Source organism: Symphalangus syndactylus, chromosome 18, assembly GCF_028878055.3.
Source record: "Symphalangus syndactylus isolate Jambi chromosome 18, NHGRI_mSymSyn1-v2.1_pri, whole genome shotgun sequence".
Taxonomy (NCBI): domain Eukaryota; kingdom Metazoa; phylum Chordata; class Mammalia; order Primates; family Hylobatidae; genus Symphalangus; species Symphalangus syndactylus.
This window is the reverse complement of record NC_072440.2, coordinates 26,675,283-26,700,929: the sequence shown is the minus strand read 5'-3', so window position 1 is coordinate 26,700,929 and position 25,647 is coordinate 26,675,283. Positions and strand designations below refer to the sequence as shown.

The 25,647-nt window shown below is 40.3% G+C and overlaps 2 protein-coding genes, 1 long non-coding RNA gene and 1 other non-coding gene across 17 annotated transcripts in view; 3 read left to right on the top strand and 1 right to left on the bottom strand.

The window, feature by feature from the left end:
- Positions 1–256: 256 nt before the first annotated feature.
- Positions 257–10,034, top strand: NSA2 (NSA2 ribosome biogenesis factor). Of its 3 annotated transcripts, XM_055253920.2 has the most exons (6): positions 257–492; positions 2,055–2,242; positions 2,336–2,486; positions 3,751–3,930; positions 7,088–7,280; positions 9,816–10,034. In XM_055253920.2, the coding sequence occupies exons 1-6, from the start codon at positions 490–492 to the stop codon at positions 9,881–9,883; spliced, it is 783 nt and encodes a 260-aa protein (XP_055109895.1). In that variant the 5' UTR covers positions 257–489; the 3' UTR covers positions 9,884–10,034. The 3 variants fall into 3 exon arrangements, with proteins under 3 accessions (XP_055109895.1, XP_055109897.1, XP_055109896.1); XM_055253922.2 differs by lacking the exon at positions 7,088–7,280 and having other exon boundaries at positions 338–492; XM_055253921.1 differs by lacking the exons at positions 7,088–7,280; positions 9,816–10,034 and adding an exon at positions 5,534–5,711 and having other exon boundaries at positions 338–492.
- Positions 3,937–4,711, top strand: LOC134733504 (uncharacterized). Its single transcript, XR_010117047.1, has 2 exons — positions 3,937–4,382; positions 4,425–4,711. It is a non-coding gene; the product is annotated as an uncharacterized lncRNA (long non-coding RNA).
- A 737-nt stretch (positions 10,035–10,771) lies between the features above and the next one.
- The window catches only part of FAM169A (family with sequence similarity 169 member A), a 91,320-nt gene continuing 76,444 nt past the window's right edge, over positions 10,772–25,647 (bottom strand). For all 12 annotated transcript variants that reach the window (XM_063623153.1, XM_063623152.1, XM_055253911.2 and 9 more), the window contains 2 exons: positions 16,105–16,308; positions 10,772–15,176 (listed from right to left, as the gene is read on the bottom strand). In XM_063623153.1, the coding sequence (XP_063479223.1) occupies positions 14,628–15,176; positions 16,105–16,308 (753 nt within the window). In that variant the 3' untranslated portion in view covers positions 10,772–14,627. The remainder of the gene's footprint in view (positions 15,177–16,104; positions 16,309–25,647) is intronic.
- LOC129468784 (U6 spliceosomal RNA) lies at positions 12,493–12,597 on the top strand. Its single transcript, XR_008652843.1, has one exon. It is a non-coding gene; the product is annotated as a U6 spliceosomal RNA (small nuclear RNA).

Sequence of the window (25,647 nt, the reverse complement as noted above, 5' to 3'; positions counted from 1 at the left end):
AGCCTGGAAGGTCAGCGGTACCCAGCGCGGGACAGGGTCATAGGCGCGCGATGTCTCACAGCTCGGAGCAGTACTCACCTTGCATTAGGCCGTGCGCGGCAGGCCAGCTCGTCACCGCTGGGCTGTTGAAGCAGCGCCAAAGTCTGCAACGGCCTCAAGTCTCGACGCCAGCCTAGACAAACGGTACTGTACCTAAACGAAAAGAAGCCAGGATTTCTCCGCTCTGCCGCCTCGGGCAGCCACACCTCCACACTTCCGGCGGTGTACCGGCCAAATGCCGCCTGCCAGCAACTTCCATCCTCCTAGCTAAAAGCGGAAAACAGAGGCTCGGAACCGCTGCGTGGTTCTTGCTCTTCACTCGGCCGTTTTAAAGGGTGACCCTTTCCTGTCCCGGCCTGCGTGGCGTGGGCTTGTGGGTCTTTGAGACCCGAAAAGTGAGAGCGTTTTCGCACCCCAGGGGCTGCTCCTGGCGGCTCTGCGGCCGTCACCATGGTAAGGAGGATGCCTTGGACGCTCGCGACACACAGCATTTGAGTTAGTGGGACCTGAGGGCTCTGGGGCGCTGGGGCAGGAGGTGAGCGGTGGTAAGCGGAAATGAGAACTGCCAAGAGAAAAGGATGGTAGACCCGTGGGGTGGGCTCTGAGGAGTGGAAACAACTTCACATTCGAGACACAGAGGGTATTTGCCAGAACACAAGCTTTGGAGCAAGATTTTACTCTGTCCTGTTTTTTTTTTTCTTTTTGATCCACCGCTAAGAGTCCTAAAAATTCCTGATTTCACCACAAGCGTGGTTATCAGCACCAGAGCCTAATGGGAATATAGTTGTGCCTTGTACAATCTTAGATGTTAATCCCGCCCCCTTCATTTTACTGCTGAGGAAACTAAAGGCGTCCTTGCCAAAGACCAGACAACTAATTACGAAGCCGGGTTTAACGGCCCAGATCTAACTGCCAGCTCCTTTCTCTTTCTGTTACGTCTCTATAATTTGCGTTTCTTTGCAAAATGGCATTCCATACACCCTTCATGTGATTGCTGCAAAGTTTATGTGATAGCAGTTAGTAGCAGCACATCTTGTTGGTTGTTACTTAACATTGTTCTCTGTGCTGGACTTGGCTTTGTATCATTTTTATTTTTGCAGCCTTAAAATACGAATAGACTCACGCCTGGCCGCGTGTTTAAAATAAAACGTGTCTAAAATGCAAAAAGCATCCCATACATTGCTGGTGAAAAGAAAAATAATGCACTTTGGAAAACGGTCTGGCAGTGAACACACGTCCACATGAAGACTTGCATGCAGTTGTTTATTGCAGATTTATTCGTAATCACCCAAAACTGGGAACAACCCTGATACCTATCATCTGGTCAGTGGGTAAACAGTGGTGTATCCATACAATAGCATACTACTCAACAATAAAAAGCATTGAAGTACCTATACCTGCAGCAAATTGGGTGAATCCCAAAAGCAAGAAACCAGATTCAAAAGGCTGTGTACTACTGTTGATCCCTGTTTCATTCTGGGAAAGGCAAAACTGTAGGGATAGGTATCAAACTGAGGGTTAGGAAAGAGGATTGACTTCAAAGTGACATAGGGAATTTTAGGGGGAAATGGAAATTCTCTGTATTTTGATTGTGGTGGTTACAGAACTGTGTAGTTAGGAAAAACTTTGAACTGTATACCTAAAAAGGACAGGTTTTACTGTGTGTAAATTATGCTTCAATAAAACTGACTTAAATTTTTTAAATGTGAAATGAAGGTGTTATTTAAAATGCAAATTATGTTAAGGAAAAAAGATACTGTAATCAGTTCATCCCTTTTGTGGTCCAGTAGATTTTGGACCATTCCCTAATGAGATTATTAGAGATGTAAGCCCTGATGCCTCATATCATTCAAGACCAAAATTTAACTTACATCATGTGAATAGACGTAATGGTGCAAGAATCATTTAAGTAAGTGAACATTTGGATGAAACAGGGTCTTTGTGCTGTGTAAAAGGAAGCATTTTAGAATAATAGTACTTTAAAAATTAAAATAATATTTCTTCCATCATTATAGCCACAGAACGAATATATTGAATTACACCGTAAACGCTATGGATACCGTTTGGATTACCATGAGAAAAAGAGAAAGAAGGAAAGTCGAGAGGCTCATGAACGTTCAAAGAAGGCAAAGAAAATGATTGGTCTGAAGGCTAAGCTTTACCATAAACAGCGTCATGCTGAGAAAATACAAATGAAAAAGACGTAAGTGGTCTCATTTATTTGTCATAATAAGTTAACATCTTTTGAGTAATTATTATTAAAACATAATCTTGAATCTTTTTTCTTTCTTGGTAGTATCAAGATGCATGAAAAGAGAAACACCAAACAAAAGAATGATGAAAAGACTCCACAGGGAGCAGTACCTGCCTATCTGCTGGACAGAGAGGGACAATCTCGAGCTAAAGTACTTTCCAATATGATTAAACAGAAACGAAAAGAGAAGGCGGTAAGCAATAACAATTGAAGTCTTTGTTTTGTTTAGGAGAATTAAATTCAAATTTGAGGTTCTTGTTTCTTGGTTTAATTTCAAACATGAAGTACAGCTATTATTCCCATTATTTAGATGTTGTCTTTGTAAATTTAATAATAAAAAACTTGCTTTCTCATCATAAGGTTTTAAAATTTAAGTTTTAAAAAAAATTTATTACAATGCCATATGAAATTAAAAAGCTGGTAAGGAGTGAATTTCAAATTCAGTATTTGTCTTACTGTTTGAAAACCCACAGTGCTATGCAGTCATAAAGAAAAATACAAATGCTTCTTATTTATGCTGCCCTGTAGTGCCAGACTTGGTTAAAAACTAGAATGGTGGAAAACTCCCTGAGTTGTCACAAAACATGTGGCTTTTTAAAACACCTGTAAATAGATTATCAGAAATCCAGATAAAAGAATATGCAGTATCTATATTTAAAGAATTATTTTTACTGCCTTACACTACTTCAGTTTTTTTATAGAATTTGCACTAAAGGGAGGCATAAAACATCTGGTGAGGACTTCGTCTTACTAGTAATCTACAGATCCATCTTGGGAAGAAATACAGAGACATATTAAGAGGTGGAAACACTCTTCCAATGTTATGCTATTAAACATTAGTAAACACATATACTGCTTATAGAAGTCACCATCTGCTGGGCACGGTGGCTCACGCCTGTAATCCCAGCACTTTGGGAGGCCAAGGCAGGTGGATCACCTGAGGTCAGGAGTTCAAGACCAGCCTGACCAATGTGGTGAAACCCCACCTCTACTAAAAATACAAAAATTCGCTGGGTGTGGTGGCGTGTGTCTGTAGTCCCAGCTACTTGGGAAGCTAAGACAGGAGAATTGCTTGTACCCAGGAGGCGGAGACTGCAGTGAGCCAAGATTGCACCACTGCACACCAGCCTGAGCAACAGAGCGAGACTATCTTAAAAAAAAAAAAAAAAAAAAAAATCACCACCACATTACAGGTGGTATTTTCTCACCCATAACACAGTATTAAGATTTTTAGCTTAAGCCAACCATTTATTTAATGTACCCATGATATATAAACTTGTTCTGTTTAATTTGCGCCTTATGAGACAATACAGACCTCTAGAAAACAGTTGAGCCAAAAATGTGTTGATGGTTAAGCAAAAAAATAGATCTACTGCTTTGTACAACTAAAACATATTTGACTTATTCTCATTGTCCTTTAATAACAACATAAACTTTTAACTGTGGCATATTTTTAGGGAAAATGGGAAGTCCCTCTGCCTAAAGTACGTGCCCAGGGAGAAACAGAAGTATTAAAAGTTATTCGAACAGGAAAGAGAAAGAAGAAGGCATGGAAGAGGATGGTTACTAAAGTGTGCTTTGTTGGAGATGGCTTTACAAGAAAACCACCTAAATATGAAAGATTCATCAGGCCAATGGTAAGTCCTTGGAAGAGTGTAATGACTGAAATATTAGTTCACTTTGTTAAATCGGATAAAGAACATTATCATTTCCTGAAATTCTTTAAATTGATGTGGAACAGGTTGAAAGATATTTTTATGCTATTTTTGTTCTTTTAAGTTAGTGATAGAAGTTATTTAGTACTTTTTCCACTAGTCAAAAATCTTTGGCCCAGCGTGGTGGCTCACACCTGTAATCCCAGCACTTTGGGAGGTTGAGGTGGGTGGATCACCTAAAGTTAGGAGTTCAAGACCAGCCTGGCCAACGTAGTGAAACCCTATCTGTACTAAAAAATACAAAAAAATAAGCTGGGTGTGGTGGTGGGCGCCTGTAAACCCAGCTACTAGGGAGGCTGAAGCAGGAGAATTGCTTGAACCTGGGAGGTGGAGGTTGCTGAGGCAGGAGAATTGCTTGAACGTGGGAGGCGGAGGTTGCTGAAGCAGGAGAATTGCTTGAACCTGGGAAGGCAGAGGTTGCTGAGGCAGGAGAATCGCTTGAACCTGGGAGGTGGAGGTTGCAGTGAGCCGAGATCACGCCATTGCTCTCCAGCCTGGGCAAGAAGAGCAAAAATCCGTCTCAAAAAAAAAAAAAAATCTTTTCAGTTTTTTGAGAGATTTGAAAAAGTAGTATCATAACACGTCAGTGAATTCTGACTTTTAAGCATGACATATTAGAATCTTCCATTTTCCACAGTCATATTTTCCTCATTGAACTAGTGATCTACTATATGCCTGATATTGTCTACGTCTCAAAACACTTCTTGTCTTTGACAGCAGTTCGAAAATTTGAGTAGGACTGTTTTTTAAGAATCAGTTCCAGTTTGGTAAGGAAAGTATCTAAATGCTCTTGAAAATCATTGAAAAACCGGGTGCAGTGGCTCATGCCTGTAATCCCAGCACTTTGGGAGGCCGAGGCAGGCAGATCACAAAGTCAGGAGATCGAGACCATCCTGGCTAACACTGTGAAACCCCACCTCTACTAAAAAAAAATACAAGAAATTAGCCGGGCATGGTGGCAGGCGCCTGTAGTCCCAGCTACCTGGGAGGCTGAGGCAGGAGAATGGCGTGAACCTGGGAGGCAGAGCTTTCAGTGAGCAGAGATGATGCCACTGCACTCCAGCCTGGGAGACAGAGCAAGACTCTTGTCTCAAAAAAAGAAAAAATCTTTGAAAAAAGGAAGATAGTTTAATATAGCTTAATTTCTGTTGAAGGCAGCAATAGTAATGTGACCCCAAACTTCCCCACCCCTGAAGAGAAACATAGTTGAAGATATATTTTTGCAAAATCCCTTCAAAGAGACTGAACTATTCTCCCAGTTAGATACACAGCCTCAAAAAAACAAAGTATCAGAGAGAGGAAAGTTGCAACATGCCAAAATCCTAGTGTTCAACCTGAGTAATTTTTTTTTTTTTTGAGACAGAGTCTCCCTCTGTCACCCAGGCTGGAGTGCAGTGGCACGATCTGGGCTCACTGCAAGCTCCGCCTCCCGGGTTCTCGCCATTTTCCTGCCTCAGCCTCCCGAGTAGCTGGGACTACAGGCGCCCGCTACCACGCCTGGCTAATTTTTTTGTATTTTTTGTAGAGACAGGGTTCCACCATGTTAGCCAGGATGGTCTTGATCTCTGTGATCCGCCCGCCTTAGCCTCCCAAAGTGCTGGAATTACAGGCATGAGCCACCGCGCCCGGCCAATATAATTTTTAATAGATTAAAATATTGGCAAATAGCCTGTTTCTGTAAATAAAGTTTTAATGGAACACAGTCATGCCTGTTCATTTACATATTGCATAACTCCTACCCCCAGAATTGAGCAGTTGCAACAGAGGTCATATGGCCTGGCAAAGCCTAAAATGTTTACCTATTGGGTTCTTTACACAAAATGTTTGCCCACCCCTGGATTATATCATGGACTCGACTTGTTTTGGTTTCATATTCATATTCTGAATATATTTTGGTAGCCTTATCAGATCTACAGGGAGAGAATATACAAGTCAGGCTATTCTAGGTTTTCTGTAGTTTCACAGATTTGTCATTATAAATTAATCAGATGGCATGCTGAATGGTGTCAGTTTCTTACAAGCTTGATTAATGAGTCTGTTACTAAGAAACTGATTTAGTGTTGTTTTCCCCCCATCCCCATACACACAAAAATCAAGACTGCAAAATATTGAGACGTTAAACTACTACACCCTAAAAGACCTTATTAGGTGACTGGGTGACTCCATAACCAGTTTCTGTAACAAAGACTTCTCTGGGCCTTCTCCAGTCTCATATTACCATCAACCTAAAGAAAGCTGACAATCCACTCCTTTTTTCATCATGGAAGGTAGCTGAGGTATATAAAGACTTGGAATCAGGATATTTAGGTTTGAGTCTGTTTACCACCCACCATTTAATCTGGAAACAAGTCATTTAACCTGCTGATCCTTGTTACATCATTCGAAAACAGAGGAGAGGGGATGTGTTTGTTGTGAGGTTATTGTTTAAGTGAGCCAGTTGTGAGCTAGCATAGTGGCCTGGTATATATAAAGTCCTTAGTAAGTCTAAGTGTAGATGACTAGACAGTAAAAATCTGAGTATGTTGCTAGGTAGCTATTACAGGGTGAAAAAAAAAAAAAACTTTTCAGAGGCTAGCTGTGGTGGCCTGTAATCCCAGCACTTTGGGAGGCTGAGGTGGGTGGATAGGCTGAGAGCCCAGGAGTCCAAGACCAGCAGGCAACATGGCGAAACCCCATCTCTAGAAAAAAAAAGAAGAACAAAAACAAAAATTAGCTACGCATGGTGGCGCGTGCCTGTAGTCCCAGCTACTCGGGAGCCTGAGGTGGGAGGATGTCTTGAGCCCAAGAAGTCCAGGCTGCAGTGAGCCAAGATCATGCCACTGCACTCTGGCCTGGGCAACTGGGCAAAACCCTGTCTCAAAAGAAAAATTCTTAAGTATTTGTGTGGGTGTTTTCCCCCACCTATTTATACTGTAACCATCAAGTTTTTACTCTGTAGAACGTATTTTGTTAGCTGCTTTAAGATGACATTATTCAACCATACTTTTTTGGAGATGGTTGAAAAAAGCAAAAACGACCAGTACTCATCACTGTTAACATTTTGGACGTAAACATTCTTATGTTGTGTTTGACTTACTAGGGCTTGCGTTTCAAGAAAGCCCATGTAACACATCCTGAACTGAAAGCCACCTTTTGCCTACCAATACTTGGTGTAAAGAAGAATCCCTCATCCCCACTGTATACAACTTTGGGTGTTATTACCAAAGGTACTGTCATTGAAGTAAATGTGAGTGAACTGGGCCTTGTGACGCAAGGAGGCAAAGTTATTTGGGGTAAGTGGATTTTTGAATACAGGGCTGTTGCTGTTCTGCAGTACTAACAGAAATACTCTTCAAGTTGATGTATTAATAAAATACACAGCAAATTTTTTTTAATGCAGTAGAGCTAAAACAATGTAAATCAGATGTAAATATTTGGTAAAAAAATACTTTATAGAAAAAGTAGTTATAATTGTTTTAAAATTTAGCTTACTGGTTTTAGTTACATAAGGTGTAATACATTCTGTTAGATTTATTTTGATCCTTTTTGGCCAGGCATGGTAACTCACGCGTGTAATCCCAGCACTTTGGGAGGCTGAGGCGGGTGGATCACCTGAAGTTAGGAGTTTGAGACCAGCCTGGCCAACATGGCAAAACCCCATCTCTACTAAAAATACAAAAAAATCAGCCGGGTGTGGTGGCGAGCACCTCTAATCCCAGCCACTTGGGAGGCTGAGGCAGGAGAATCACTTGAACTCAGGAGGCAGAGCTTGCAGTGAGCTGAGATTGTGCCACTGCACTCTAGACTGGGAGATAGAGCAAGACTCCATCTCAAAAAAAATTTTTTTTAACCTTTTTAATAAAAATTATTATAAGGGAAGCAGATGCAAAGTTATAACTAAGAAATACTGTAAGAAAATAGAATAAATTAACCATGAGCAGAGGAAGGGAGGCATATATCAAACATTTTAAAAGTGAGGTCAGCTTACATGAAGTATTAGCCAATGACTTAAGATGTCTTCTGTAAGAAAAAATTTCTTTTGCCATAACTTTGTATTATGTACTTATATTTACATGCTAACATTAAGAAAAAATACCTATTAAATTTAAAGAAATAGAACTATCTGTCCCACATAGGTAAACTGATAACTAATTGAAACTGCCAGGAGTGGTGGCTCAGCCTGTAATCCCAGCACTTTGGGAGGCTGAGGCGGACAGATCATCTGCAGTCAGGAGTTCAAAACCAGTCTGGCCAACATGGTGAAACCCCATCTCTACTAAAAATAGAAAAATTAGCCAGGTGTGGTGGCCCACGCCTGTAATCCCAGCTGCTCGGGTGGCTGAGGCAGGAGAATCGCTTGAACCTGGGAGGTGGAGCTTGCAGTGAGCTGAGATCGTGCCATTGCACTCCAGCCTGGATGACAGAGTGAGACTCCGTCTCAAAAAGTAATAATAATAATTGAAAGTGATTTAACACAGTTTAGTTCGTTCTGTTAATTCCCATTAACAGGTCTCAGAAATCATGTAGAAGCTTTCAGGCTTTAAAAAGCCCCCTTGCTATCCGGGCGCAGTGGCTGACACCTATAATCCCAGCACTTGGGGAGGCTGAGGCAGGCGGTTCACTTGAGACTGGAGTTGGAGACCAGCCTGACCAACATGACAAAACCCTGTCTCTACTAAAAATACAAAAAGATTAGCCAGGTGCGGTTGTGGGTACCTGTAATTCCAGCTACTTGGGAGGCTGAGGCAGGAGAATCACATGAACCTGGAGCTTGCAGTGAGCTGAGATCATGCCACTGCACTCCGGCCTGGGAGACAGAGCAAGCCTCCGTCTCAAAAATAAGTAAAATAAAAATATTTTGATCCTTTTTAATAAAAATTCTTTATTACAAGGGAAGCAGATGCAAAGTTATAACTAAAAAAAAATTGTAAAAAAAAATAGAATTAACCATGAGCAGAGGAAGGGAGGCATACAACAAACATATAATCACACTAGATCAGTAATAATTAAAACAGAAATGTGTCATGCAGTAATTTTAAATGCCCTCATTTGCTTAGTTTTCTACCTTTAGTACCCTTTCTTTGAAAGGGAAGAATACACGCTACAACTTCTTCAGTCATTGGCTTATACATACTTCATGTCAGCTGACCTCAGTTTTAAAATATGTTGTTACCTTGACTTGAAACTCATTTGAAACCTGATACATTTTCCAGGAAGAATTATGTGAAAAAGTGACAATGCTCAGGTCAATCCACAAAAGCCTGTTAATGCAATGTACTAATAACATGGAGCTGACCATTTGCAAAAACACTATTTGTATGAAAATTGTATTCAGAACTCAAATTTGTCCTTAAATGATTGAATTTTGTAAAATCTCATTTATCCTTTATGGTTCATTTCTTATTTATTAAAAGTGGTAATTAGAAATATTTTAGGCATGGCTGGGCGCAGTGGCTCACACCTATAATCACAGCACTTTGGGAGGCCAAGGCGGGCGGATCATTTCAGCTCAGGAGTTCAAGACCAGCCTGGGCAACATGGCAAAACCCCATCTCTACAAAATACAAAAACAAAAAAATTTGCGAGGCAGTGGCGTGTGCCTGTGGTCCCAGCTACTCGGAAGGCTGAGTCAGGAGAATCGCTTGAGCCCAGGAGGCAGAGGTTGCAATGAGCCAAGATCATGCCACCGCACTGCAGCCTGGGGAATAAGAGTGAAACCCTGTATTAAGACAAAAAGAAAAAAAGGGCAAAAGTTATATTCTTTAAAATTAATTTTTATTAGCTAACAACCCTCCCTTTTCCCTCTTTTTTGGTTTTGTTTTCCTTAGGAAAATATGCCCAGGTTACCAACAATCCTGAAAATGATGGATGTATAAATGCAGTCTTACTGATTTGACAGCAACTTCATATATAATTATTGAGGACTACACACCAATTGAAAAAACTGCCATTACTGTGATGTTTCTGAATACTACCAAACAGCCATACATGTCTACAATGAAGAGATTTATTAAATTGTAAACATTAAAATGGTCCAGTTTTATAAATGGTCTTTATTTTGAAATATGCTTAGACCCCATGTTCATAAAACTGAATGACTGAAAAAAAAGCAAATATACAAATATCCTACTTCATCAATATCTGCATTTGTGAGTGGGTATTCGGCAATTTCCTGAAAAAGCCACCAGTGTTTATTGAAAATGCCTTTCAAAAAGGTTAATACACAATTATGTGTCTGAGAATTTAACTGAAGTATCTTCTACTTCGTTAATCATTAATCCTAAAAAAGGTAGCATTAATACAGATGTTAAGTTTATAGTGTTTACAGTAGAAGTATGTGAGAAGACACTAAAAGTTCAGAACTTAAATGTTTTCACCTGTGAAATCCAGTACAGCAAAGGCCTCGTGAAGTCACATTCTAAACATTTTTTTCATCTCATTTACCATGTATAATAATACCTACTTAGCACTATTTTCTACTTGAATCATGAAAATGAAAAGAATATACTAAAGTCTTTGTACTTTCTTAGCATTTTCTGTATTCTAAACAGTATATTTATACTTTCAGAATAGTATTAAGAATTAGTTTAAGTAACTCCAGCTAAGTTTTAAAAGGAAAAAGAAGACTGCACTTATTCCCTGAGGAGAAATTTATTTGCAGTTACTTAGACGATGTAAAAAGGTAAGGTTTTAGGGTTGTAACTTGGTGAAAGCACTTTTGTGATCTGTTACATGTTGTGGCTTTAAGGATGGCAGTATATTACATTAATCTATAATCACCACATTGTTTTAAATTGTTTATTTTTTTTTAAGAAGTCTGTCTTCAGAATACAACCAATGTGATTAATTGTGCCTTTAACAAAGTCATTCAATGTCTAAACAAATTCAGTATCTGAAACATCTTCATGAGGAAAACTGAAGGAAAAGAATTTAAAAATACAGACCAGGAAACAATCACAAAATATAGGTTTAATTACTACTTTTAAACTTAAAAAAAAAAAAAAAGAAAAGAAAACAAACATAAGTACTCCAGTAAGACTTGCTACTCTTAATAATGTAACATTTTTTCTAAGTTTTATAAATATACTAGAAGTTTTAGAACACATACAGACACTTAGGAAAAGAAAGGCTAGTTCCTTGGAAATGACGATCCAGGATGATACAATCACTTGATGACAGAAGGTAAGCCTTTCTTACAATTAGATTTTAGCAGATAATTTTGCCACTAATATAAATGGGTGATGTGTGGATCACAAGTTCTAGAAGGCGAATAAAAATATTGACTCCAGGTAATTTCTGGATACTACAAAAATGAAGTTTGCTTGTTTTTTTAGAACCAAAAAATACTATCTTGTAAGGTACAAAGAAAGCTTGATATTAAGTATGAAAACATAAGCATAACATTTGTAACTAATCACACCCATGAAAGACTAGATGACACCTGAAACATTTTTCAAAATACTGTAACACAGATGAGTAATATTAGTATAAATTCTTTATTTACATTAAGATCTGTTTCAGTTTGCTGGTGTGACCAAACCTTAGAAGGTAATCCCAAAGGATAAAGCAGAACATAAGAGCAGATATTTAGATATTAGTACAGGCTCAATTTGATGCAGTCATAAACCTTCAAGATTTCTAGTCACTGAAACCCCATTGTAGGTAGTGTTCTGGAATCTGCTAAAAGTAAATCTTTAATGACTAGATGTTTTCCTTACCATCTACACTGAATGGGAATACCATGAATATAGACACATTTTAAGTAGAAGACTGACGTTCTAAATCATGCTGTTTGATTTTATAAAAAATCATAATAGACCCTCTCACCTTTAAAAGTTGTAGAGGAGTTTTATAATAAATTCTTAAATATACTAATTTCTGTGATGTCTAGCAATTGAATAATTTAAACTTGAAAGAACTAAAATACTGCTAATAACCATCTGCTTTATATTACACAAGGGAATATACACGTATGTACACAAAAAGTTAACTCCCTTCACAAACAAATAAGTTCACAAAGGACTATGTATAATGTGACTGGACATTCAACAACTAGACTAGCTGGTTGAAATCACATTTTCAGTCCTCTGTAATTGTGAAATTTTTTCTAATGCCTTGCAAAAACTACAGATAACTGATTAAGTTCATGTAGGTTCCTTATTGAAGATAAATTGTGGTATAAATTCTATACTCAAGTTACTGAACATGAGAGTTAGGTTTTTCCAAGTGATCTAACTTTTCCCTCTGTAAACCCCAAAATAACAATTTCTGTCAGAGATAATCCGTAACAGAAGTGTTCTTCTGTGCTGAACAAAAAACTAAATTGTTTACAATTCACTTACTATTAACCCAAACAAGTTTAACAAGAATAAGTTTATACTGTTAGCCCCCAGTGGTCATATATGATTAAACATTTTTTGTAAACTCAACTATATTCACACATCAAGAATTGAGCCAGTGAGCTCAATCTTTAAAAAACTACACTTGTCTAAAGAAAGTCTTTTAGTGCTCACTTCGGCAGCACATATACTAAAATTAGAACAATACAGGGAAAATTAGCATGGCCCCTGTGCAAGGATGACACAAATTCATGAAACGTTCCATGTTTGAAATAATTTGAAAAGAAAGTATTTTAAACAAACCCAAGTAAAAATAAAATATCTACAAGTGTTGTTTTCAAATCTAAGAAATGAGAAATGTAAAGGTTAAGAATTTACTGAATCTTAACAGAATATTTCCCTTTGTGATATTGACAGAAGTTTCTCATAAAATGTATAAAACAGCGTAAATGTTTGGTAGATTCACTAATAGTCATACTTTTTTTTTTTTTTTACTTAGTATTAGCATTTGTTGAAAAAATAAATGGCCGAAGTGCTTTTTCATTTAGAATGAAATAATCTGGCTTATCTCTGACTAATTAAAGAAAATACAGGGTAATACAAGTGTTCAAAATCTAACACAAATAGGAGGGTTTACTATTTTTGTCTGCTTAAAGATTTTAACTTAACTAATTAGATCGAAAATACCAACATCCCCAAACAAAATTTATTGACCTGACATCAGCTTACTATAGACTGAATAAACTTTCAACATCAATCCTTGGCTACCTCAAATAATGACACAAAGTCTTAATGTTTCTTTTGCATAAGGATCAAGATCAAGCTATTTTTAAAACAATCTAAATGGTCTCAAAACATTCTCCAACTTAAGTGCAAATTTGAGTACACATATTTCCAAAGAGTTTTTTTTTTAGATTATCTTTGGATTCTAATAACCATTTTGTCCATTTTTAAATAAATTACAAAAATTAACAGTTCAGCATTTTTTTCTTCAAATTTTCCTAGGCCTTTGCTATGGCAACACAATATACACTTAACAGGCCAGCTTGCAACCAGTACTCACAGTACAAATCAAAGGATGACTGAAGCCTCCAATATGATTGAAGCCCTTGTAACCATAGTTCCCCCAAAGGCAGTTTTACCCCTGCTATATAGGTCTAACATTGTGGGGTGCACCTCCAAACCTACCCAAAAATGGACATCAAGGGCATAAGCCGGCAGGAAGATCTGTTGATTGGAGAATCACTCCATGAGTTAGAGAAGTAGATGAAAGCTGTGAGGGAATATAAATAAGACTGTAGAATTAGGGAGGTGGCAAGATTTAAGGAGATGCCTTAGGAAGGAGCCACATACTTCTGAAATACAGATGTTAACTGGGTTGGGATAAAAGTAAAATCTCCAGCTTAATTATCTATCTGATCGGGACCAGAAGTCCAAATTAAACTATGTCTCTAAAGTATAGTTGTGATTTTTACCTGATTAAAGGTAAAAGTGAAGTCTAAACTTCTAGGTGTCTGCACATATGCAGACAAAAAAAATTACAGCAAACTAATACTTCAAATGAAATTTTAAATAATTAGTCCCCACATGCCACAGTTAAATCCCTGACAGTACTGTTAACATCAGATGATAGAATGCATCAGAAACAGATTTTATGTGAAATCTGTTTTTCATCAGAAACAGATTTTCCATAGATAGTGAAGTCAAAGGAAAAAACTGCATCTATATCTAGGATTAAGAGGCCAAAACCAAAATATCTTCATGAACCTTTGACCGTAAGTTTCTGTTTTTGTGCTCTCATTTACTTGAAGTTATATTTTTTTCTAATTTATTGACACATTTTTGTTTAGGCATGCCTACATTTTAAAAAATTGGTGATTAGTTTTGAAATTTAAAACTTCTAGAACCCTCACCAAGTTTTACTATTAAAACCCTTAGTATAAAAGATTTCTGTGATCCTTATAAGTAATGGAAATCCTACTACTTTCACAGTTTTTTATTTTCGAAATAATGGTCAGATGTACCACCTGATAAAGAAAATATAATATGATCTGGTTTCCCAAAATTGAAACATGGTTAATAAAAATAAAAAATTGCATTTACCAAAAATAGCCTGAAAAATTAAAAAGAATGGTGAATTCTACGTTCTAAAGGGAAGCGAAAAACTGCATAGTAAATAAGTTCAAATTGAAATTTTGGAAATTTTTGTCCTGTGCCCCATGCTGTTTATTAATTACCATATTTTAAAAACAACAACTATGTTACAAAGAAGAGGATTTGTCATCCACTTTTCTTCTTCCTTCAGGTCAGCTTAGCTTTCTTCTTAGCAGGTCCTTTATGCCCTTTGGCCTTTCTTCTTAAATTCCGCCTGTCTACCACAGGCACTTCCACTTCTATTTCCTCTGAGCTGCTATCCACAGCTTTTTCTGCCGATTGTGTAAACTGATCCAATTGCTCAGAAGATGCTTCAGACTGCTCCTCTGACTGATTCTTCTGTCCTGCATTCTGTGAAAATGGCACATCTTCAAGTTCAACCTCTATCAAAGAACTCTGGGGAAGAGCAGTAGATGTTTCCTGGGGCTCAGATACCCCCTCCTCACCCTGGTCTTCCAATGAGGAAGTAGTATTGGGAGATAAATTCTCAGAGACCGGTTCTTCAGAAAATTCAGCTATCACAGAGTTTGGAAAACCACCATCAGATCGTTCTTCATTTGACATAGTAGCAACACTGTCTGAACTCCCAAGATGTGCTTTCTTTCTTGGAAGTAGGGACAGTTTCTCTTCCGTGTGCCCCTTTTCATCAGATGTGCCTTCATCCATCAACATTTCTGAGTCAGGTATATGTGGGGTCTGAAAATTAAAAACCTGGTCAACAAATAAACTTGTACTACAGTTCTAAAAATAAATTCTCAGGCTCTAATATGCAGTGACACTGAACTACAATTTAATTCAGTACTCATTACTCAAAATCATGTTTTTTTTCGAATTTCTGTTCTGCTAAATGTGTATATATTCTGAATACAACTCAATTTCTTCAAAATTGTGTCATATGGTAATTTTAATACACTAAGTTCTTTCTTTGAGGATATAATGAAATAATTATTTCGTAATTAAGACACATTAAGCTTCACACCAAGATTCTTCAAAACCATGAATCAACGCAGTTTTTTTAGTTTCCTGGTGTTAATGGAGCCAGAACCAAAAATACCTTGGGACTTCACTGTGCTACCACACTAAGTTTGACTACAATTTCATTAGATAAGTTAGGGCAATGGAAGTTTTATTCTTTTACGTAAGTGAGACACCAATACTGCCATACAACAGTTTTTTAGCCTTAAGTTGTAATATTCAAAAGTAACAAAATTAAATTTCTTTTAAAATACTCCAACAAGTTTTTTTCCCCCACTAACCTAATCTGTCTGCCTAATTAAAACAAATATAAATTACTGTTTTGGTCATAGTCTATGTAACCAATATAGGTACTCAAATATTTGGTAAATAATGCTTTATCCAATTTTCTAAGCATTTCCTAACTACAAAATATTAAAAGTAATAAAACTCATTTTGTTACCACATATCAGATATGAATAAGATTATAATTATTTCAATTTATAGAATATTACTGATTTTCTTATAATATCAAATCTAGTATAAAAGTTAATCTTCCTAAAGCACTATACATGTTAAGGTGGAAGCAAATATATATACCATGCACCCTCCTCGCTAATGTCACCAACATTGGTACACTTTATTAAAAAATAGCTCATTGTCCCCTTACCTTATCTGGTGCATCTGCCTCAGGGGGTTTTGAAGATTCTACCACCAGTGGAACAAGATTTGTAGAGTCTTCACTGGAATTAAAAGGCTGCAATTTTAATTCTTCATCTAAAACTTCACTAGTGGAGTCTTCCTCTTCTGTTATAAGTGAGGTCTTAAGAGAATCGTCCATTATCTCACCATTCACAGGCTCTAATTCAGATTCCTACACCATGAGGAGAGGGGGAAAAAGTAAGGACATGATTACAAACTAACTTATTTGTCATGCCTGACGGGTCCCTTCTCAGTGCCTACCTATCCCTACACCAAGAACCAAATTTACATTATAGGACATGGATTAAAGAACAGTCTTACTGGGGGAAGGAGGAAACTCGTAAGGCAGTATCAGCAAAATAAAATAATCCTGAGTACCCCATACTCCCACTGCTCTTAAGGAAAGATGGGGCAGGACCAGGATGCTCTGTGGACACAGTGTGGGTCGGAGATTCAATGAAAAGACCCTACGCACTTCTTGTTCTTCCTTCTTACAGGACAATCATGGAAAGAACCTTTTCAGGAAAAAGGCACCAGACAGAGTATAGACTTGATGCTGGCTCTTTACATAACACCAGCTGTTCAGCATCTGGAATCTTTGGGGCCTATGGGAAATTACAGTTTTCTGTGCCAGAGGTAGGAAGCACTACCAGTCTTACGGGAAGTTCAGTTTGGGTGCTGCTTCTTACTGGGAGGAGAGAGCCCCAGTCTCAGTCAACACCAGGGTCATTTCTGAGCAGTCCTGCTCCTTGTATATCATTTAAGTATGGAAATGCTATTTGATAACATGAACTCTCCAATTTCTAAAATTCTTCCAATGTTTATCCATTTACTTCTATTTAGTATCAAGTATTTCTAATCCTGACATTCTAATAATTAAGGGGAATTTTATTACCATGATTAAAATTATAAAACTGATGCACTCAAGTGTTCACAAATAGATTTGACTGCATTGTATAGGACCCCTAAAAGCGTATCAAGGAAATTTTTCCGAAAGGGAAATCATGGATTTTAATTTGTCTACAGTAAAAAATTTATTAAATTGTTCTAAAATAAAAATTGTCTGTAAAATATCTATTTTGTTATACCAGATGATACACAGAATAGAGTTCACACAGAAGGTAATATAAAGCTCATAAAAATGACCAGAGAGGGAGAGATATATAAATCTAGAGTTACTGGTCATTCCCATAGATAAAACAGTTGAAGTCATGAGATTGGATGTATTTTCAAAAAAGAGAACATGAACCAAAGTTCAGAAAATCAAGAACTTTTTCCAGAGTGTCCACAATAAGGGGGAAAAGGCAAGTAGGAGAAGAGTCAAAAAATAAAAATAATACTTCACAGACAGAAAAACCAAGAAACCAGCCTGGCCAATATGGTGAAACCCCCTCTCTACTAAAAATATGAAAATCAGCCAGGCATGGCAGCACTCGCCTGTAGTCCCAGCTACTTGGGAGGCTGAGGCAGAAGAATAGCTTGAACCCAGGATGCAGAGGTAGCAGTGAGCCAGAAAGATCGTGCCACTGAAGTCCAGCCAAAGGAGACAGAGCAAGACTCTGTCTCAAAAAAAAAAACAAGAAACCAAAGTGCAATAGTGTTATAAAGTCAGGAGATTAGAAAACTTCAGGAAGAGAGGGTAATCAACCCAGGTTTTAAAAAAAAAATTAAGCCAGGCTGCGGTGGCTCACACCTGTAATCCCAGCACTTTGGGAGGCCGAGGCGGGTGGATCACAAGGTCAGGCGATGGAGACCATCCTGGCTAACATGGTGAAACCCTGTCTCTACTACAAAATACAAAAAATTAGCCGGGCGTGGTGGCGGGCACCTGTAGTCCCAGCTACTCGGAGAGGCTGAGGCAGGAGAATGGCATGAACCTGGATGGCGGAGCTTGCAGTGAACCGAGATCGCACTGCACTCCAGCCTGGGCGACAGAGCAAGACTCTGTCTCCAAAAAAAAAAAAAAAAAAAAAAAAACAATGAAAATGAAAATTGTCACTGTCACTGGTATATGTCTTATTGGATGAAACAGGTTACATGAACTATGTACAATATAATCTTAACTTTTTAAAAGTGAAAAAAACGCCAGACGCCATGGCTCACGCCTGTAATCCCGGCACTTTGGAAGCCGAGGCAGGTGGATCATGAGATCAGGAGTTCAAGACCAGCCTGGCCAAGATGGTGAAACCCCATCTCTACTAAAAATACAAAAATTAACTGGGCATGGTGGCAGGCGCCTGTAATCCCAGGTACTCGGGAGGCTGAGGCAGCGAACTGCTTGAACCTGGGAGGTGGAGGTTGCAGTTAAGCCGAGATTGCACCACTGCATTCCAGCCTGGGCAACACAGCGAGACTCCATCTCAAAAGAAAAAAAAAAACCACAAATACGTATTTCCGTAAACATCTAGATGCATACAAATACTGTTTTTAAAAAATATGTGCTTTTCTTTAACTTCCTATATGTGCTTCTTTTCATTTTCCCAATTTTCTACAATAAAAGTACCATTTAAAAATATACTTTCCAGCCAGGCACAGTGGTTTACGCCTGTAATCCCAGCACATTAGGAGGCGGAGGGGAGAGGATCACTTGAGGTCCAGAGTTCAAGACCAGACTGGCCAACATTGGCAAAAACCCAGTTTCTACTGAAAATACAAAAATTCGCCTGGCATGGTGGCACATGCCTAATTCAAGCTACTTGGGAGGCTAAGGCATGAGAATCACTTAAACTCAGGAGGTGGAGGTTGTAGTGAGCTGAGATCGTGCCACTGCACTCCAGCCTGCGTGACAGAGAATCTGTCTCAAAACACACACACACACATATGTATATATATAGTTTCCTATCAAAAAGTGGGATAAGGACATGAGTAGGTAATTCTCAAAAGAAGATAGACAAATGGCCAACAAACATGGAAAAATGCTCAACATCACTAATTGTGATGGCTAATACTGTCAACTTGATTGGATTGAAGGATGCAAGGTATTGTTCCTGGTGTGTCTATGAGGAGATAAACATTTGAGTCAGTGGACTGGGAGAGGCACCCCTCAATCCGTGTGGGCACCATCTAATCAGCTGCCAGCATGGCCAGAATAAAAAGCAGGCAGAAGAACGTGGAGAGATTAGACCAGCTTAGCCTCCCAGCCTATATCTTTCTCCTGTGCTGGATGCTTCCTGCCCTCAAACATCAGACTCCAGGTTCTTCAGCTTCGGGACTCAGACTGGCTTCCTTGCTCCTCAGCTTGCAGACAGCCTATTGTGGGACCTTGTGATCGTGGGAGTTAATATTCCTTAATAAACTCCCCTTTATATATACATCTATCCTATTAGTTCCGTCCCTCTAGAGAACCCTAACAGGCTTTGGTACCAGGAGTGGTTCTAGAGGAACAGAATATTAAGGATGGAGTTCTTTCATAGGTTTTGGGGTTTCTGAAGTTGGCTCCTTAATATGATCAGACCCCATAATGCTAAGGACTCTACTTCTAATAGTATGGAGAACACTGATAGTCCTTGGCATGAACTGTTTAGAGTTATGCAAAATAAATGCATTTGACACTCCTGATTCACCACTCGTGAGAGGGAAGAAGTTTGGTGACTCTAAACGTAATATCTTTGACCATATGTGGAGAACCAAGGAACATAATGAAGTTGGTTGGCTGCTCCTAAGTTCACTGGACAAAGTGATGAAAGACAATGATAAACTCAGGGATTCTAACTCCTGGCTTCAAAAGCAGATACTCACTTTAAAAGCCCCGAGTGAGAGTCTTATCTCCTGTAGACAAAGAGCTGAAATTGTGGAAAATCAGACACAACCTCTTATCATGTGAGTGGCTGACCTGCAACGAAAGGTGCATGCACAGCCTCGCCAGATGTCTACTGTTAAAGTGAGGGTCCTGATTGGAAAAGAATGGGACCCTGCAACTTGGAATGGGGACATGTGGGAGGACCCTGATGATGCTGGGGACACAGAGCTTGTAAACTCTGATGAGTCTTTTTGCCAGAAGAAACAGCTTTGCCATCCCCAGTAGTGGTAACATCACCTCAGAAGAGGAGAACCAGCCCTGTTTGCTTCTAGACCCATAACTGGACTAAAGTCCCGGCGGCCTCCTAGAGGTGAAGTTCAGAGTGTGACCCACAAGGAGGTGTGCTACACTTGAAAAGAACTGCTTGAGTTTTCTAATTTATATAAGCAGGAATCTGGAGAACAGGTGTGGGAATGGATGTTAAGGGTGTGGGATGATGGTGGAAGGGACATAGAGTTAGATCAGGCTGAATTTATTGATTTGGGCCCACTAAGTAGGGACTCTGCATTTAATGTTGCTGCTCAGGGAGTTTAAAAAGGTTCTAATACCTTGATTTCTTGGTTAGCTGAAATATGGATTAAAAGATGGCTCACTCTGAGCGAGCTGGAAATGCCTGATCTCCCTTGGTTTAATGTAGAGGAAGAGATCCAAAGGCTTAGAGAGATTGGGATGGTGGAGTGGATTAGTCACTTTAGACCTACTCATCCCAGCTGGGAGGGTCCAGAAGATATACCCTTGACTGATGCTTTGCAAAAGAGATTTCTGAGGGCAGCACGTGAATCTTCGAAGAGCTCTATGATTACTCTTCTCTGTATGCCAGATCTAACAGTGGGAACCGCAGTCACTCAACTACAAAATTTAAACCAGGAATAATTGGATCCTGAGGTGGCAGTGGCCAAATGGGAGCACTCAACCATCAAATGCAAGACGGGCAAGCTACCATAATGGACTGCAGAGGCAAAGCAGCAATCAGAATAATCTGACTTGTGTATAGCTTTTGCACTGGCTAATTAATCACAGTGTTCCCAGAAGTGGAAATGATAGGAAGCCTACTGAATTCCTACTTAATTCCTATAAGTGGAAAACTTTCAGGTCGAGTGGACAAAAGACTAATCTGAATTATAAAAAAAAAGAGAATCACAGCCCCTCAATTTCCAGACTTGAACCACTTTATATACCCAGAACCCCTTGAATGAAGCCCCCTGAGGAAGGACCCCACTACAGTAGTGACAATTTATGCTGTGAATCTTTCTCCCATTCTTCCCTAAGGAGACTTCTGGCCTTTTACCAGGGTAACTGTGCACTGGGGAAAAGGAAATGATCAGACATTTCGGGGACTACTGGACACTGGCTCTGAGCTGATGCTGATTCCGGGAAACCCAAAATGTCATTGTGGTCCTCGTCATTAAAGTAGGGGCTTATTAAGATCAGGTAATGTAATGGAGTTTTAGCTCAGGTCTGACTTACAGTGGGTCCAATGGGTCCCCGGACTCATCCTGTGGTCATTTCCCCAGTGCCAGAATGCATAATTGGCATAGACATACTTAGCAGCTGGCAGAGCCCCCACAATGGCTCCCTGACTGGTGGGGTCAGGGCTATTATGGTGGGAAAGGCCAAATGGAAACCACTGGAGTTGCCTCTACCTAGAAAAATAGTGAATCAGGCCAGGCATGGTGGCTCATGCCTGTAATCCCAGCACTTTGGGAGGCCGAGGTAGGCGGATCACCTGAGGTCGGGAGTTCAAGACCAGCCTGACCAACATGGAGAAACTCCGTCTCTACTAAAAATACAAAATTAGCCGGGCGTGGTGGCACATGCCTGTAATCCCAGCTACGATGGAGGCTGAGACAGGAGAATTGCTTGAACCTGGGAGGCGGAGGTTGCAGTGAGCCAAGATCGTGCCATTGTACTCCAGCCTGGGCAACAAAAGCGAAACTCCATCTCAAAAAAAAAAAAAAAAAAAAGAAGGAAAGAAAGAAAGAAAAATAGTCAATCAAACACAATACCGCATCCCTGGAGGCACTGCGGAGATTAGTGCCACCATCAAGGACGGTGCAGGGGTGGTGATTCCCATCACATCCCCATTCAACTCTCTCATTTGGTCTGTGTAGAAGACAGATGGATCTTGGAGAATTACAGTGGATTATCATAAGCTTAACCAAGTGGTGACTCCAACTGCAGCTGCTGCACCAGATGTGGTTTCATTGTTTGAGCAAATTAACATATCTCCTGGTACCTGGTATGCAGCCACTGATTTGCCAAATGCCTTTTTCTCCATTCCTGTCCATAAGGCCCACCAGAAGCAATTTGCGTTCGGCTGGCAAGGCCAGCAATACACCTTTAGTGTCCTACCTCAGGGGTATATCAACTCTCCAGATTTGTGTCATAACCTTGTTCAAAGAGACCTTGATCGCTTTTCACTTCCACAAGTTATCACACTGGCCCATAACATTGATGACATTATGCTGATTGGATCCAGTGAGCAAGAAGTAGCAAACACACTGGACTTATTGATGAGACATCTGCACGCCAGAGGATGGGAAATAAATCCGACTACAATTCAGGGAACTTCTACCTCAGTAAAGTTTCTAGGAGTCCAGTGGTGCGGGGCCTGTTGAGATATTCCTTCTAAGGTAAAGGATAAGATGCTGCATTTGGCCCCTACTACAACCAAGAAAGAGACACAGCACAAGTTGGCCTATTTGGATTTTGGAGGCAACAAATTCCTCATTTGGTTGTGTTACTCCAGCCCATTTATCGAGTGACCCGAAAGACTGCCAGTTTTGAGTGGGCTCCAGAACAGAAGGCTCTGTGACAGGTCCAGGCTGCTGTGCAAGCTGTTCTGCCACTTGGGCCATATGATCCAGCAGATCCAATGGTGCCTGAGGTGTCAGTGGCAGGCAGGGATGCTGTGAGGAGCCTTTGGCAGGCCCCCATAGGTGAATCACAGCGGAGGCCTCTAGGATTTTGGAGCAAGGCCCTGCCATCTTCTTCAGGTAACTACTCTCTTGAGAGACAAGTGCTGTTTGGAGCCTTTGGCAGGCCTCCATAGGTGATTCGCAGTGCAGGCCTCTAAGATTTTGGAGCAAGGCCCTGCCATCTTCTGCAGATAACTGCTCTCCTTTTGAGAGACAGTTCTTGGCCTGTTACTGGGCTTTGGTAGAAACTGAATGTTTGACTATGGGTCATCAAGTCACCATGTGACCTGAACTGCCTATCATGAACTGGGTGCTTTCTGACCCATCTAATCATAAAGTGGGTCATGCACTGCAGCATTCCATCATTAAATTGAAGTGGTATATATGTGATTGGGCTTGAGCAGGTCTTGAAGACACAAGTAAGTTACATGAGGAAGTGGCTCAAACGCCCATGGTCTCCACTGCTGCCACCCTGGCCTTCTTTTCCCTAGCCTGCACCGATGGCCTCATGGGGAGTTCCCTATAATCAGTTGACAGAGGAAAAGAAGACTAGGGCCTGGTTCACAGATGGTTCTGCATGATATGCAGGCACCACCCAAAAGTGGATAGCTGCAGCCCTATAGCCCCTTTCCTGAAGGACACTGGTGAAGGAAAATCTTCCCAGTGGGCAGAACTTCGAGCAGTGCATCTGGCTGTACACTTTCCAAGGAAGGAGAAATAGACAGATGTGTGATAATACTGATGCATGGGCTGTAGCCAATGGTTTGGATGATGGTCAGGGACTTGAAAGAAGCATGATTGGAAAATTGGTGACAAATTTGGGGAAGAGGTATGTGGATGGACCTCTCTGAGTGGTGAAAAAGTGAAGATATTTGTATCCCATGTGAGTGCTCACCAAAGGGTGACCTCAGCAGAGGAGGATTTTAATAATTGAGTGGATAGGATGACTTGTTCTGTGGACACCACACAGCCTCCTTCCCCAGCCACCCCTGTCATCGCCCAATGGGTCCATGAACAAAGTGGCCATGGTGACAGGGATGGAGGTTACACATGGGCTCAGCAACATGGACTTCCACTCACCAAGGCTGACCTGGCTAAGGCCACTGCTGAGTGCTCAATTTGCCAGCAGCACAGACCAACACTAAGCCCTTAATATGACACCAGTCCTTGGGGTGATCTGACAGCTAATTGGTGGCAGGTTGATTACACTGGACCTCTTCCATCATGGAAAGAGCAGAGGTTTGTCCTCACTGGAATAGACACTTACTCTGGATATGAGTTTGCCTCTCCTGCGCACAATGCTTCTGCCAAGACTACCATCCGTGGACTCACGGAAGGCCTTATCCATCATCATAGTACTCAACATTGCCTCTGAACAAGGCACTCACTTTATGGCTAAAGCAGTGCAGCAGTGGGCTCATGCTCATGGAATTCACTGTTCTTACCATGTTCCCCATCATCCTGAAGCAGATGGATTGAGAGAACGGTGGAATGTCCTTTTGAAGTCACAATTACAATGCCAACTAGGTGATAATACTTTGCAGGGCTGGGGCAAAAGTCTCCAGCAGGCTGTGTATGCTCTGAATAAGCATCCAGTATATGGTACTGTTTCTGTTTCCCCCATCGCCAGGATTCACAGGTCCAGGAATCCAGGGGTAAAAGTGGAAATGGCATCACTCACCATCACCCCTAGTGATCCACCAGAAAAATTTTTGCTTCCTGTCCCCATGACATTACGTTCTGCTGGCCTGGAGGTATTAGTTCCAGAGAGACAAACGCTGCCACCAGGAGACACAACAATGATTCCATTAAACTGGAAGTTAAGATTGCCACTTGGACACCTTGGGCTCCTCCTACCTTTAAGTCAACAGGCTAAGGAGGGAGTTACAGTGTTGGCTGGGGTGACTGACCCAGACTATCAAGACGAAATCAGTCTACTACTCCACAATGGAGGTAAGGAAGAGTATACGTGGAATATAGGAGATCCCTTGGGGTGTCTCTTAGTATTACGATGCCCTGTGATTAAGGTCAATGGGAAACTACAACAGCCCAATCCAGGCAAGACTACAAATGGCCCAGACCTTTCAGGAATGAAGGTTTGGGTTACTCCACTAGGAAAAAAAAAAAAACGATCTGCTAAGGTGCTTGCTGAAGGCAAAGGGAATACAGAATGGGTAGCAGAAGAAGGTAGTCATCAACACCAGCTTCGACCACGTGACCAGCTGCAGAAACGAGGACTGTAATTGTCATGAGTATTTCTTCCTTATTTTGTTAAGAACATGTTTGTGCATGTATACACTTGTACTAAGAAAATATCTTTATTTTAGGCCGGGCGCGGTGGCTCACGCTTGTAATCCCAGCACTTTGGGAGGCCGAGGCGGGCGGATCACGAGGTCAGGAGATCGAGACCACGGTGAAACCCTGTCTCTACTAAAAATACAAAAAATTAGCTGGGCGTGGTGGCGGGCGCCTGTAGTCTCAGCTACTCGGAGAGGCTGAGGCAGGAGAATGGCATGAACCTGGGAGGCAGAGCTTGCAGTGAGCCGAGATTGCGCCACTGCACTCCAGCCTGGGCGACAGAGCGAGACTCCGTCTCAAAAAAAAAAAAAAAGAAAACATCTTCATTTTATTTCCCTTTTCCTTTATCATGTGACATAAGATTGATTGACTTCGTATCAGCAATTAAGTGTTTACGTAATATTATTTGGGTTGGGGGTTTCCACTTGTACGAATGACAGTTGTATTATGTTAGGCATAATTATTACCTTACTATTGTCTTTATTTGACGACTATG